General features: G+C 34.0%; 2 protein-coding genes and 1 non-coding gene across 3 annotated transcripts; 2 read left to right on the top strand and 1 right to left on the bottom strand.

Moving 5' to 3' along the window:
* Positions 1 to 152: 152 nt before the first annotated feature.
* On the top strand, positions 153 to 2,495 carry LOC105156700 (Ribosomal protein L22p/L17e family protein). The gene is made up of 7 exons (XM_011072915.3): positions 153 to 264; positions 385 to 421; positions 569 to 609; positions 1,590 to 1,820; positions 1,900 to 2,002; positions 2,085 to 2,152; positions 2,270 to 2,495. The coding sequence occupies exons 1-7, from the start codon at positions 262 to 264 to the stop codon at positions 2,309 to 2,311; spliced, it is 525 nt and encodes a 174-aa protein (XP_011071217.1). The 5' UTR covers positions 153 to 261; the 3' UTR covers positions 2,312 to 2,495.
* On the top strand, positions 956 to 1,087 carry LOC148789282 (small nucleolar RNA snoR74). Its single transcript, XR_016064274.1, has one exon. It is a non-coding gene; the product is annotated as a small nucleolar RNA snoR74 (small nucleolar RNA).
* A 1,181-nt stretch (positions 2,496 to 3,676) lies between the features above and the next one.
* On the bottom strand, positions 3,677 to 11,348 carry LOC105156792 (uncharacterized). The gene is made up of 15 exons (XM_020691964.2): positions 11,117 to 11,348; positions 10,675 to 10,939; positions 9,951 to 10,347; positions 9,619 to 9,840; positions 9,407 to 9,545; positions 8,958 to 9,227; positions 8,581 to 8,867; positions 8,465 to 8,474; positions 6,454 to 6,621; positions 6,042 to 6,324; positions 5,490 to 5,892; positions 5,015 to 5,233; positions 4,611 to 4,749; positions 4,243 to 4,488; positions 3,677 to 4,128 (listed from the first exon to the last, which is right to left on the bottom strand). Exons 1-15 carry the CDS (start codon positions 11,291 to 11,293, stop codon positions 3,847 to 3,849), a joined length of 3,507 nt encoding a protein of 1,168 aa, XP_020547623.1. The 5' UTR covers positions 11,294 to 11,348; the 3' UTR covers positions 3,677 to 3,846.
* Between the last annotated feature and the right edge of the window lie 1,415 nt (positions 11,349 to 12,763).

Below are 12,763 nucleotides of genomic sequence, written 5' to 3'. Positions count from 1 at the left end.
TGAGGCAGTTGTATATCTAAATATTTGGGCACAAAAGGATTGAAGTCAGCACATTAAAATCTGCGTCCATGATTAGGGCCCATTATCCATCAAGTGTAGATAATAGCTTCTTGACCCAATCAATTAAGCCCAGCCCATTAGTTTCCAAGTGGGTCATTAGGGTTTCATATTTATAAAACCCGGCGAAAGCTTTGCTGCGTAGCTCTTCTGCCGAAAAGGAACCCACAGGGCGGAGCGTTTTCTCCAGCAGCAACAGCTACAATGGTATCGTCCTTCCTTCGGACGAACGAACACAAACAAGTCTAATGAGTGCATTGAGTTGTTGATTTGAGGTTGTGATTTATTTCAGCTTTTTAATGTTTTGTTCTCTCTTGATTTTTGCAGGTGAAGTACTCGAGGGAGCCCGACAACCCCACCAAATGTAGGTTTATCGTTTGATATACTTTTTCTTCTGTTCACTTGAATTTATGGATTTTTCTCTTTTTCTGTTCACTGATTCATTACATATTTTGCATTTTGTTTTAAGGAATGTAGTTGCTGATTATCTTTTGTTCTATGTTTGTTGCAGCCTGCAAGGCCAGGGGATCCGATCTCAGAGTTCATTTCAAGGTACGTTGCGCCTTATATTCTGCTTGATATAGTTGCCCTTTAATCGTCCAAGTTTTTATTTTCACCATTAAATGTTTGCGCCAATTCTTCTGCTTGTAATAATTACGCACGAACATGCATCCATTTGTTTGGTTGGATTATTTTTTATTTGTTTGTTAATTTGTTTACAACCAACTTTGTTCTCAGCTAAATATTTCTATGTTAATTTGACATGTCAGAGTTCAATGTTTAACAAGTGTAACTTGAATTAAGTTGCTCAGTCCGTTTGTTACGTTTCACATGATTTACATCCTATCTAAAGATGTTTTCTGTGTCAGAGCTTGACTTGGAGGGTTATAACCTGATGAAAAAAGCAGGGATCTGTTGCCTATTGTGAACGGGTCTCTCGTAAACTTCAGGGATAAAAATCTGCAATGTTTTTGGGTGAACCTCTTGAGTTTTTTCAATGATTGATGGTTCAGTTAACAATGCCATATTATTGTTGCTTTCACTGCTACTACTAAGATTTATGTACTGTCTCTGGAAGTTATGAATACAGTACAAGGACTGGAAGTTACAACTTCAATTATTGTTTACTGCAACATGTGGGCTGCCTGAGTACGTGTCCTAAATACTTTTGCATTTTATCAATTGAGTGTTGTACTCTAAAACTTTATAGATTCTTGATTATACTTTCTCCAGGTTGAGTGCTTTCTTTATTTCTTTGTGCCTTTTGGGTTTTTTGGAATTTCTCATAAACAGTACTCCAATTTTCTCAATTTTGAAATCTACTAACTGCCTTTGCCATAACCTAATGAACAAGATACTCTTTATTTTTTTACTTGGTACTTGGTAGATCTTCCAGGCATTGAGCATTTGTTGCATTCATGCGCAAACACCTTGAGAAGTTTGTGGCTGGCTTTATCTCATTGCATAAATGAGAACTTTGGTGTTTATGCTGAGTAAATGCTTGCTCACCTTAAAATTCAATGTATTTGCAGAACACTAGGGAGACAGCACATGCCATCAGGAAGCTGCCTCTAGCCAAGGCCAAGAGGTATTTGGAGGATGTGCTTGCCCACAAGCAGGCCATACCTTTCACTCGCTTCTGTGGAGGTGTTGGGAGAACTGCTCAGGCAAAGAACAGACATTCTAATGGACAGGGGCGCTGGCCTGTGAAATCTGCCAAGTTTATCCTGGATTTACTCAAGAATGCTGAAAGCAATGCTGAGGTACCTTCACTTCTTTCTATTTGGTTATCTAAAAGTTTTTCCTTTTTGTTTAGATTTTTAATAGTTATGACCTTGGCAGGTGAAAGGTTTGGATGTTGATGCTCTCTACATTTCGCACATTCAAGTAAACCAGGCCCAGAAGCAAAGGCGCCGAACATACCGTGCTCATGGAAGAATAAACCGTATGTTCCCCTTGTGTTCAAACTATTTAATCTTTGTTCAATCATTGGAACTTTTATGCTAACACGAAGATGTTCTTGTCAGCGTACATGTCATCACCCTGCCACATTGAGTTGATTCTATCTGAAAAGGAAGAACCCGTCAAAAAGGAGGTAAGTGGTTGTGTTCCCTTTTGAGTTGATGAAGGATTACCTCAGCGAGCAATGAACTATTCAAAAACTTCAATGTTCTATTTTCTGATTGGATTGCACTTTGTTGTCTATTTGCAGCCCGAATCACAATTGGCCACAAGCAAACCCAGGAAGGCTTGAGCTCTTGGTGATTGCCGGATCATATAGTTGTTCGATGAGTTTTGAAATTGTCTTATGTGTTCCATCTTGAATCCATGTTCTGTTATTTACATAATGATTTTTATATTAGAAGATTATGGGATTTATTTATGGATTGGCTGCTTTTGTTAAATGCTAAATGGTAGAATGCTTGTTGGACTTTTAACTGGCCTTATTGTCGCTAAGCGAAGCTGCAATTTCTATCATAGATAATGCCCCATGCGCCATGTTCAACAAAGCTTAGGTGTCACTTCCCTGTTGATTGTATTGCCATTTTGCAGAACTGTGGGTCGAATTCTCTGGAACCTCTCCCCAAGTTATCCAGATCTTGCCACTGTAGCATCAGAGCATGCTTTTTTGTTTTTTTATTCACAATTTGCTTGGAGCGAAGTAAGTAGTCATATTCTATTCAACACGAGTGCCTTTAATATTAGAATTCGAACTTTGCAGGAGCTTTGCTTTACAAGTACATTGGAGGCAGATATGCAACACGAGTACCTCTATTTTCCAATATAATTCAATTCTAAACCTTTAATATTTATTAGTGCAGTGCGTATGTCGAGCAAAAATATAATCAATGAAAGGCCTTTCTCTGTTTTGTAAAAAGAAAGAACAAATAAGGAAACGGGCCGACCCGGGGCAAACTATGAGCGATTGTGTCCAAGAACCAGAAAAATTTAATGAAGTTGGTTCTCTTTTTTTTTTTTTTTTTTTTCTTACATGCAAAAATATTTCAATATATGAAATCAAAAATTTTATACATCATGGGAAGTTATACCTATTGGGTAAGGAAAAAATATCATTCAAAAATACTGGACTGCTTTCAAAGAGTCGATTGCAGAAAAGTTGGCTTACGGCATGTTTCCCAAGAATACAGCTGGTTCTTAAAGTTGCAATTCAGAACAGCTCACTCATTCGTTCAACCAAAATCATAGGGCTCAACCAATACCATGGATTTTGAAGACATGATCACAGGGAATCTACAAATGTATATGATAATCAACATATAATATAAACACAAAAACATGTTTTCCAGCTCAAATTATTCCAATTGAAATCAAAGAAGTAATAGAAGTCTTCTTCATTCAACTAAGTCATCAGAATCAAATTTCAATTTTTGTGGGGAATTAAAGATAACAATATGATAGAAAATACAGAACCAAAATACCAGAAACCAGATATTGCACTAAAAATTCAATTTTACTATGATGTGTTTAAAGCGTTAAATGATACCTTTGGACTGGAATGTTAGCGTCATTCCGATCCTTGCTGCAAGAGTGTCATATTTCCTCGGGTGATCTCATAATTACTCTTTGCAATATTCAGCCTACTGTGAGATTTGAAACATATATAACATGGTATTGATGGCCCTATGATCAGCCACCCCATGCATTAATCAGTCCCTCAAAATGTGTGTAACACAATATTTTGTCTTAATTTGAAATAGGATCATGACAGTTCTTTGTAGAATACTATTTTTTCTTATTAAAGAATTTCCTCAGGTGCTAACACATTAATTAATAAAATATTGTACTCCTCATATACTCTTCAAGCAGAGGAAGCCTTTGGTTTTGGTCGTAAGTGTACATGAGAGGAATCATTCTTGCAATATTAAGAGAAGATCTTTTGAAACATGCGGCTGATAAGTGATTTAGACGACAGCACTCTTGGTTAAGGTTTCTCCATTCATTTAATATCATGTCGACCACATGCTGTCGTGCTTGTTTAGCTGAGACGTTTGGCTCATCTTTCATGTAACATGTTATGTAAGAACCATCTTGACCATCTTGATGCTCATCCTGTCCATTTACCATCAACACTGACAGTTAGCCTCTAACTAAGCCCAACTTTAATTCAATTATAACACAAAGTGACAAATGAAGAAATTACCAATGTGAGAAACATTTATATACCTTGGAACTCCCCAAATCGTCCCAAAGACGAAGAATAGTAGCAATAGAAGACGTCAGTTTTGATGTGTGATTCAAATTGATTTCATCATTTAGTCCTCCAAGACCCAAAAGAAAGAACAAGTGGACTAGCACCACATGCGCTCCTGTACTCACCTTCCCATTTTTCAAGTACTCTTGTGCTGTTGGCAACTCACCTGACGCAAACCATCTTGCTTCTACAAGGAATGCGTCACACAAGCTTGCCCACTGTTGTAACACACAAACAAGTTATGCTTAAAATATGTATTATTAACCAAACCATCGAGTACCAAAAACAAAAAATAATAGTTTCAGTCAATGACAAATGTACAGTATTATGGAGTATTTACCGTGGCTTTGAGGGCATTAATGGGGTTATGTCCATGCTTTTTTTTAATGTTGTGGGCTATCTCATTGGTGGTGTCGACAAGGGCTTTATAGCTCATCCTCATGTACTCCGGCAACATATCAATTGCAGTATCGTCCCATCTGCATGTATAATATATATACTACTTGGTCATTAATTACGAATTCTAGTTCAAATTGGTTATGATCAGAACAGATTAACTAATTACATGGCAATTGTGATACACTTGTTGTGTAATTTGGCGTCCAGTTCAAGGAAAATGTCCAATCATATGACAAGTACTACGTAATTGATTTGGTTTGGCCAAATCTGATGATTTGAATAAGAATTTTTCATGTGACTGAGTTCATTTAGAAAGAAACAGAGTGCTGGCATCCTGTTACGTACCTATTTATGGCTTGTGTAAAGAGAGTGAGTTCATCAATTGTTCCATAGAGATCAAAGATATCATCAATAAGGTAAATAAAAGCAATGGGTTTGGTGAGCTCTATTCTTTGAAAAGACAATCTGGGATCATCAATGGACGCCATCGACCATGTATACCACTTCACTGCTTGGTTTCTTGCTTTTGGTAATTTCTCACCTAAGCCCAAGTCTTTCCACCACCTAAAATATTAAACTTAATTTAGTTAATCATCTAAATATTACATAGTTGAAAGACAATTATGATAGAAATAGTACTCTTTCATTTTTGATTTTAATTTATTTACCAACTGAGAAAAATATTATTTGCATGGTTTTAGTTTTTGGGAGAAAAAATCTATTTTCAATGGGATTAAACCGTTTTATTTTTTTTTTGCAAAAATAGTAATACCTAAACCAAACAGTTAAGTTTGAACAATTTGCATCAAGAAATTCTTACTTGGAAATTTGAAGAAGTTCGTGTTGGTGCAACGACTTTGCGATGAGAAAATCCATATTGACCAACTCTCTCAATGATTTCTCCCATACTTTAGAGCCTTTAAGCAAATGATCTCCATGCAACCAGCTTTTTGCCCTACTCAATCTTGGTATGGTTTTGTGATGAGGGTGTGTCAGTGTATATCTAATTGCTTCTTGCAATTGATGATCACAACACATATTTTGATTCTGGTTCAATAAATAGCCACTCAGATGCAGCCTACTGAAATCTTGGGCTTCATCAATTATAGATTCTCCCTTGAAGCTGAGCTGCGCAGCTTCATACAATGCATGCAATCCCCTAATATCTTGCTTCAGTTCTTCCAAGAACTTCCCATCATTGCCCTTGAAATTATTGAACACATCTACACTTATAGCATGAAACATTAGTATTATAGTAAATAAGTTGAGTAATTAATTCCAAATTAAGATGTGTTAATATTTGGACGGGTCCGGTAGATATTACACCAGGAATACAATATGCCAGTGCCAAGCATATTAATTAATTAATTACCTGCAGAAACATAGTATCCATGCTGTCTCAACAATCGGAAAAAGAGTGAAACATCATGTAAACATGTACTACTCTTTGCTCTGTGGTTATAATTGTAATATTGTTGTCGAAGAATGATTTCAATCTCTTCCTCGAAATAGTGATCAAATCCTAGTCTGTGAATATCGTCCACACAAACCAAAGAATCTGTCCCATTATTAATCTGATCCTTATCCTTTGATTCCAGCAAGAGTTGTCTAACCTCCTCCACTTTTTGCTTGTAATCGCTTCCCAATGTTGTTTCCTGCATGTTAATGAATTGGAGCAACACATTTTTCATAAGATAAGATATATATATGAGTTCAGACAAAAGTAGGTAATAAAATATTGAAATAGAAGCAGGTATATGTAGATGGAAATGAAAAGACGCAACAGTGGAAGTGCATGGTGCTGCAAGAGGAATGCGGTGGTGGTCGGAGACGATGATGTCGATGTTCCTCCATCTCTCATCAGCTGTGGCTTTACACCCACTTACTCCAACAGATTTCATTTTTGGCTTCAGGTGAATAGTAAGAGAAATAACAAGGGGATAATGAAGAAGCTAGTAATAACAAGCTCCCACTGCTGCAGCTTATCATTTAATTACTTGTGTAAACTATACATATATCTGCTATTTATAAGACAGCATGGGACTTATATATATATATGCTAGTCTACGTACTCCAAGTATGTGGCATTGTGAGAGTGGTGGAGACAAACTACTGACTAATCATCCTTCACCAATTTGGATCGTTTTCGTCGTGTCATAATAAGTACTCACTGTCAAATGTCAATTGCTATTGCTACCCACAAACTATATATCTTCATGCCTTGTTTTTTCTTTATCATAACCGGCTACAACAATTTTATTCTTTTACACTTAAATATATTTTGCTCCTTTAAATTAATAATTTCTCATTCTTAAATCAGCACCAAATTATTTTCAATTAAATAATAGAAAATTATTTAATAAATCAAAAATTTAAAACTAAAATAAACTAATAAATTAATAAAATAGATAAACAAGAAATATAATATCACAAACGACTTATTTATACTTTTAAAAAGAATTTAACAGTGTACTTAATCAAAATTTGAACCCATTCAGAAGAAAAAATTTAAATAGCTGTTGTTAATTATATATTTTTTTTAAAAAAATATATTTAAGAACTGAATATGTAATTAATTACTTAATTTATCTAAAAACTTAGATGGTAAAGAATTAACTTAATTTTATTACCAAATAAATAATGACTTTTACATAAAATTTTTTTGTGTAGTTTTAAAATACTTAATTTACTAATCACATTTTACTTAATTATAATCAAAATGTAGGTATTTTTTTCAATTAAGAAAATATTAATTGAATCTAAGATGAAAAATATTAAAAAAAAAAATAAACACTTTGTACTAAAAATATATATGGATACTATTATTGAAGAGTGAGGATTTAGAAAACTAATTTGGTGTGGGATAGGTAGATGTACAAAAATACCTTTATATATACTTCTCTCCTTAAAAATACCTATAAATGTAATTTCAGTAATTGGAAGATAATAACTGCCAGCTTCAAACTTGTATTAATTCTTATTTTAAAATATGTTTATATAATTTCATTTTTTAAAAAATATATATTTTTCTACCAAAAACACAATATTAAAATGAAATACATAGATATTGTTTAGTTTTTACATTTTGCACATGACTCATCCAATATATATATATAGGTCCAATCTTGTCCATATATTTATAATTGTGAAGGTGGGGGGCAAGAGTGGATGAGTGGTGACATTAAAGCGACCAGTCATATATATATATATTTGTCGAAAAGCGGCGACACACCATCCTTATTTTGAATGCGTTTCCTCAAATAATGTTGTGGTAGGGTACACAAATAATGTTGTGGTAGGGTAAACATTCATTCCTTTCACGTGATATATATTAACAATCATTCTCATTTTATACTGCATGCTCCATTCATTGCAAAATAACCTAAATTAATAACCCGCCCCCTTTAATTCCCACGACTGGCTTCATTCTTCATTTGAATTTTATGGTGCTAAAACATCCATCATTTAACCCTACCATCTAACTTTAATTATTAATATTACTTATAATTAATAATTATTATCCATATAATTACATGGATATGGGTCAACCCAAACCCATTCTATTTTTCAGTCCCTCTCTCTTCTTTCTTCTTCATCACTCCTCACTACTCAATCATTCATCTCATCTTATCCTAGAGTTGTGATGCATTTAATCACGATATAACCATGTTACTATATATAGAGATGATTTACATAAAATATATAAGGGTATCTTGAAAGAAACATGCGCAACTTGGTTTTACAATCAAATGTTACTCATGAGAATAATTAAAGCAACCAGATATATATTGATACACAAAAGTAGCTACAATCACTTCAAACATTGCACAAATGCTTACTCACAACTACTTTTAATTGAATCACATTTAAGCCTTTATATACACAAAATAACAACCATAAAAAAATGCTACATCTCATTGAACAGACTAGTCTTGACATATTGTTCAAGCAGAGGAAGCCTTTGGTTTTCATCGTAACCATAGGTTAGAGCAATCATTCTTGCAAGATTAAGTGAAGCTCTCTTGAAACTCGTGGCTGAAGAATACTGTTTTAGACGGAAACACTCCCCGTTAACGTTTTTCCACTCGTTTGTTATCATGTGGAACACATGTTGTCGTGCTTCATTCACTGACAATTCTGGCTCATCTTTCATGTAATAGTCTATGTATGAACCGTCTTCACCATCTTGCTGCTCATCCTGTCAATTCAGCCATCCATCACAAATAAATTCATTATTAATGAGTTAATTATGAAGAAATTAGATAAAAATATGTGTACAAATACGTACCTTGGAACTGCCCAAGTCATCCCAAAGACGTAGAATAGTAGCAAGAGAAGACGTCAATTTTGATGTGTTGTTCAAATTGATTTCATCACTACTGCTTAATCCTCCAAGACCCAAGAGAAAGAACAAGTGGACCAGCACCACATGCACCCCTGTACTTACCTTACCATTTTCCAAGTACTCTTTCGATGTTGGCCACTCATCACCTGTCGACAACGATGACGACGCAAACCATCTTGCTTCTACTAGGAACGCATTGCACAAACTTCCCCACTATAATAATTGTTGTACGTCCACACGACAATGTTACTTTTGATTCTCAGTCATAATAAATAGCGTTTGTGTCCTAAGCATGCATATATCTATTTAATTTGTAGTAATTGTTGTTTCTAGCTATGACTCAATTTATAATTTTAAATGTATTGAATAATGTAAAAAATATATATACATACCGTAGCTTTCATATAAGCAATTGGGTTATGGCCATGCAATTTTTGGATTTTGTTGGCTATCTGGTTTGTGGTGTGGAGGAGGGCCTTATAACTCATCCTCATGTAGCTTGGTAACATATCAACTGCAGAATAGTCCCATCTGTATTGGTAAGGTATGTCATATATTGATCTTAGAAATGGAAAAAGGTAGGTGGCGTTGGTTGCGTAGGTACCTATGTATGGCGTGTGTGAAGAGAGTGAGTTGGTCTATTGTTCCATAGAGATCAAATATATCATCCAGAAGGTAAATAAAAGCGATGACTTTGGTAAGCTCTATTCTTTGAAAACACAAAGTGGGATCATTCATGAGAATGGCCATCGACCCTGCATACCACTTTATCGGTTGGTTTCTTGCATTTGCTACTTGCTCCGCTAAACCTATATCTTTCCACCACCTGAAATATACATATATATTAAATGAAATAGCTGATTCAGATATTTTTATTTTTTCTAAAAAAAAGTGATGTTTAATTGTATATAAATGAAGAAAATGTAGCTTAATTACTTGGAAATTTGAACAAGTTCGTCTTGGTGCATCGACTTTCCAATGAGAAACTCCATATTGGCCAGCTCTCTCAATGACTTGTGCCATTGTTTGGAACCTTTGAGCAAATCTCCATGCAAGAAAGCTTTGGCAGTCAATCTTGGTATGGTTTTGTGATGAGGGTGTGTCAGTGTATTTCTAATTGCTTCTTGCAATTCATGATCACAACATAAATTTTGATTTTGATGCAATAAGTAGCCACTCAGATGCAGCCTACTGAAATCTTGGGCTTCATCAATTATAGTTTCTCCCTTGAAACTCAGCTGCGCGGCTTCATACAATGCCATCAATCCCCTAACATCTTGCTTCAATTCTTCCAAGAACTTCCCATCCTTGCCCTTGAAATTATTGAACACATCTATACATTCAACAACCAAATAATCATATCACAACTAAATCGAAATTACAACAGCATCCCCCTTTTTTGAATATGCATGCATGGAATTGATTGAATAGATAGAATGATCCATATGATATGTGAATGCTGTAAACTTGGAGGGTAGGTTGTCATAATTTTCAAAGGAGAGGGATATAAACTAAGCTTAAGAAGGTCTTTAATTAACTTACATATATATTTGGATAAAATAAGATCATACATACAACAGTTTATATAAATTGAATATTAATAACTACAATGTACTAGTGTAATTGAAACTGGGGGGAGGAGCTGATAATTGGTAGCAACCTGCAGAAACATAGTATCCTTGTTGTCTCAGCAGTCGGAAAAAGAGTGAAACATGATGCAAATCATGAAAACACACACTTTTCCCCCAAAACTTATATTGCCGTCCAAGAATCATTTCAATCTCCTCCTCAAAATGATGATCTATTCCTACTCTCTGAATAGCATCCACAAACATCAAACCATCCATCGGATTCTCATTCTCTTCCTGCAATAAGAGTTGCCCAACCTCCTCCATTTTCTCCTCGTACTCCCGCCAAAATGTTTCCTGCATGCATGTCCCATTCCCAACAATATATATTAATTAAATCATCTTAATTTAGTTAATTTACTGTCGAATTAGAATATGAAAAAAAACACACACACACATATATATATATATATATATTTAATCAAGACAACCAAAGTCTAATTTAATTTTATAATTGACAGAATTAAATGTAACTGAGAAACTGCATCTTTTGAGTGTTGCAGCAACATCCTCGGAGATGTTCCATCTATGATCAGCTGTAGCTCTACATGCAACTACTCCAAAAGGCTTGAATTTTGTAAAGTTTCTAAGGAGAATAGGAGAGAAACACTTAGGGTGTGAAGAAGGCAACAAAATGCTGCAAATTCTCATATTATCACTGCTGCTTTATATATGTTATGATGATACTGATGACGATACACTTAGAAATAGGCAGGGCGTAACATGACATATATATAGGGCAGACTAGACGACCAGATCGGTTAGTGTAAGTAACGTAATTACTTGTGCAAAGAAGTCAACTCAACATGTGATTGGTATAGGGTAAGTGACCAATAACATGACAAATATATTACATTTGATTTAAATTAAAATTATCCTAGCCACTACTTCAAATTATCCCAAATTGTGGAATTGTATATGTTTCCAAAAATATCCATTGGTTCGTGGATCATAGGAATATGCTTGTTAATGGGTAGGGTATTACCCTATTCATACACAAAAAAATAACATTCATATTTGTACTTATATATCCTACCTAATGGGTAAGAGATCCTACCCTACCCTAAATCCATATATAAAATTAAATAAATGGGTATGGGTAGGGTTTTAATATCCTAAAATACTCATGAATATGGGTAATGACTTAATACCTTAAAATATCTCTGAATATTAATACAGTCTAATGTTAAAAAAATATTCAGTTATCCATTACTTTAAAATTGAATTTGTAAACTTTTAGTAAATCAATCAACTAAATTTATTTAATATATATAAAAAAATTAAATAGTATATAATTATTTCATTACAGATTTTATTTATGTTAGTTACTTATAGTTGTGTGGGGCAATGATTAATTTGCAACAAACATTTCAAAAAATAATTTCATACAAATAATATTAGATAGGTATCAAATACGAAGACAGTGCGAACACATATTGAATATAGCTTGCGATTGTCAAAAAATATAAAAGTGGATAGCGAGTGATGGGTATGAATTCGGATGAGAGAGTGTTTCCCGTGATAATCATAATCATGCGCAAGATTATTGACTCTTAAGAATGTGCCACACAAATTTCAAATTAACATTCCATAGTCAACACCTACGTACACGCTCCAATTTATTTTATTTTAACTTTTCCTTGATTAAGTAGTTACGTATATAAATCATTAAATGTATTGTAATATGTTTCTCTTTGAAAAAAATCCCTACAATCCAAGGATTTGTTGCCATGTTGCACACTACAATTGATGTCATGTTGCACAGTATGAAAGAGAAGGGAAATGGGAGACCAATTACGATTTCGCTACTTTTTATTATGTGGTTCACGTTGTCAGAATATCAGATTTTTATTTTAAATATCTATCTTAAAATTCTTCTTTTTCTTTTAAATTAATACATTCAAATCCATATTTTAAATCTTCAACTTAAGTACACGTACTATAGGGTCCACAAATAAAATTCATTTTACCAACCCCCATATTTTTTAAATAATTGAAATACGTTACCTTATTTCCAAATTAAAGTTAAAAATTATTGTTGAGATACAAAAGATTAAAAATCATAATAATTAATTTTAATTTTTTCCTTTTTACAAAAGTTGAAGACCACGTCCTCCATAT

Source organism: Sesamum indicum, linkage group LG2 (genome assembly GCF_026168435.1).
Source record: "Sesamum indicum cultivar Baizhima isolate 11 linkage group LG2, ASM2616843v1, whole genome shotgun sequence".
In the NCBI taxonomy this organism is placed as follows: Eukaryota; Viridiplantae; Streptophyta; class Magnoliopsida; order Lamiales; family Pedaliaceae; genus Sesamum; species Sesamum indicum.
Note: the sequence above shows the minus strand (reverse complement) of the source record. Positions and strands in the feature narration are given on the sequence as shown.

What these genes read in the sequence shown, in the direction of transcription:
- LOC105156700 (XM_011072915.3), top strand. An exon ending in ATCTCAGAGTTCATTTCAAG is followed by an intron (nt 610 to 1,589) that starts GTACGTTGCGCC and finishes ATGTATTTGCAG; the next exon opens with AACACTAGGGAGACAGCACA. An exon ending in ATGCTGAAAGCAATGCTGAG is followed by an intron (nt 1,821 to 1,899) that starts GTACCTTCACTT and finishes TGACCTTGGCAG; the next exon opens with GTGAAAGGTTTGGATGTTGA.
- LOC105156792 (XM_020691964.2), bottom strand. Translation starts at nt 11,293, where the DNA reads ATGAGAATTTGCAGCATTTTGTTGCCTTCTTCACACCCTAAGTGTTTC. An exon ending in GAACTTGTTCAAATTTCCAA is followed by an intron (nt 9,841 to 9,950) that starts GTAATTAAGCTA and finishes TGTATATTTCAG; the next exon opens with GTGGTGGAAAGATATAGGTT. An exon ending in GAACTTCTTCAAATTTCCAA is followed by an intron (nt 5,234 to 5,489) that starts GTAAGAATTTCT and finishes TTAATATTTTAG; the next exon opens with GTGGTGGAAAGACTTGGGCT.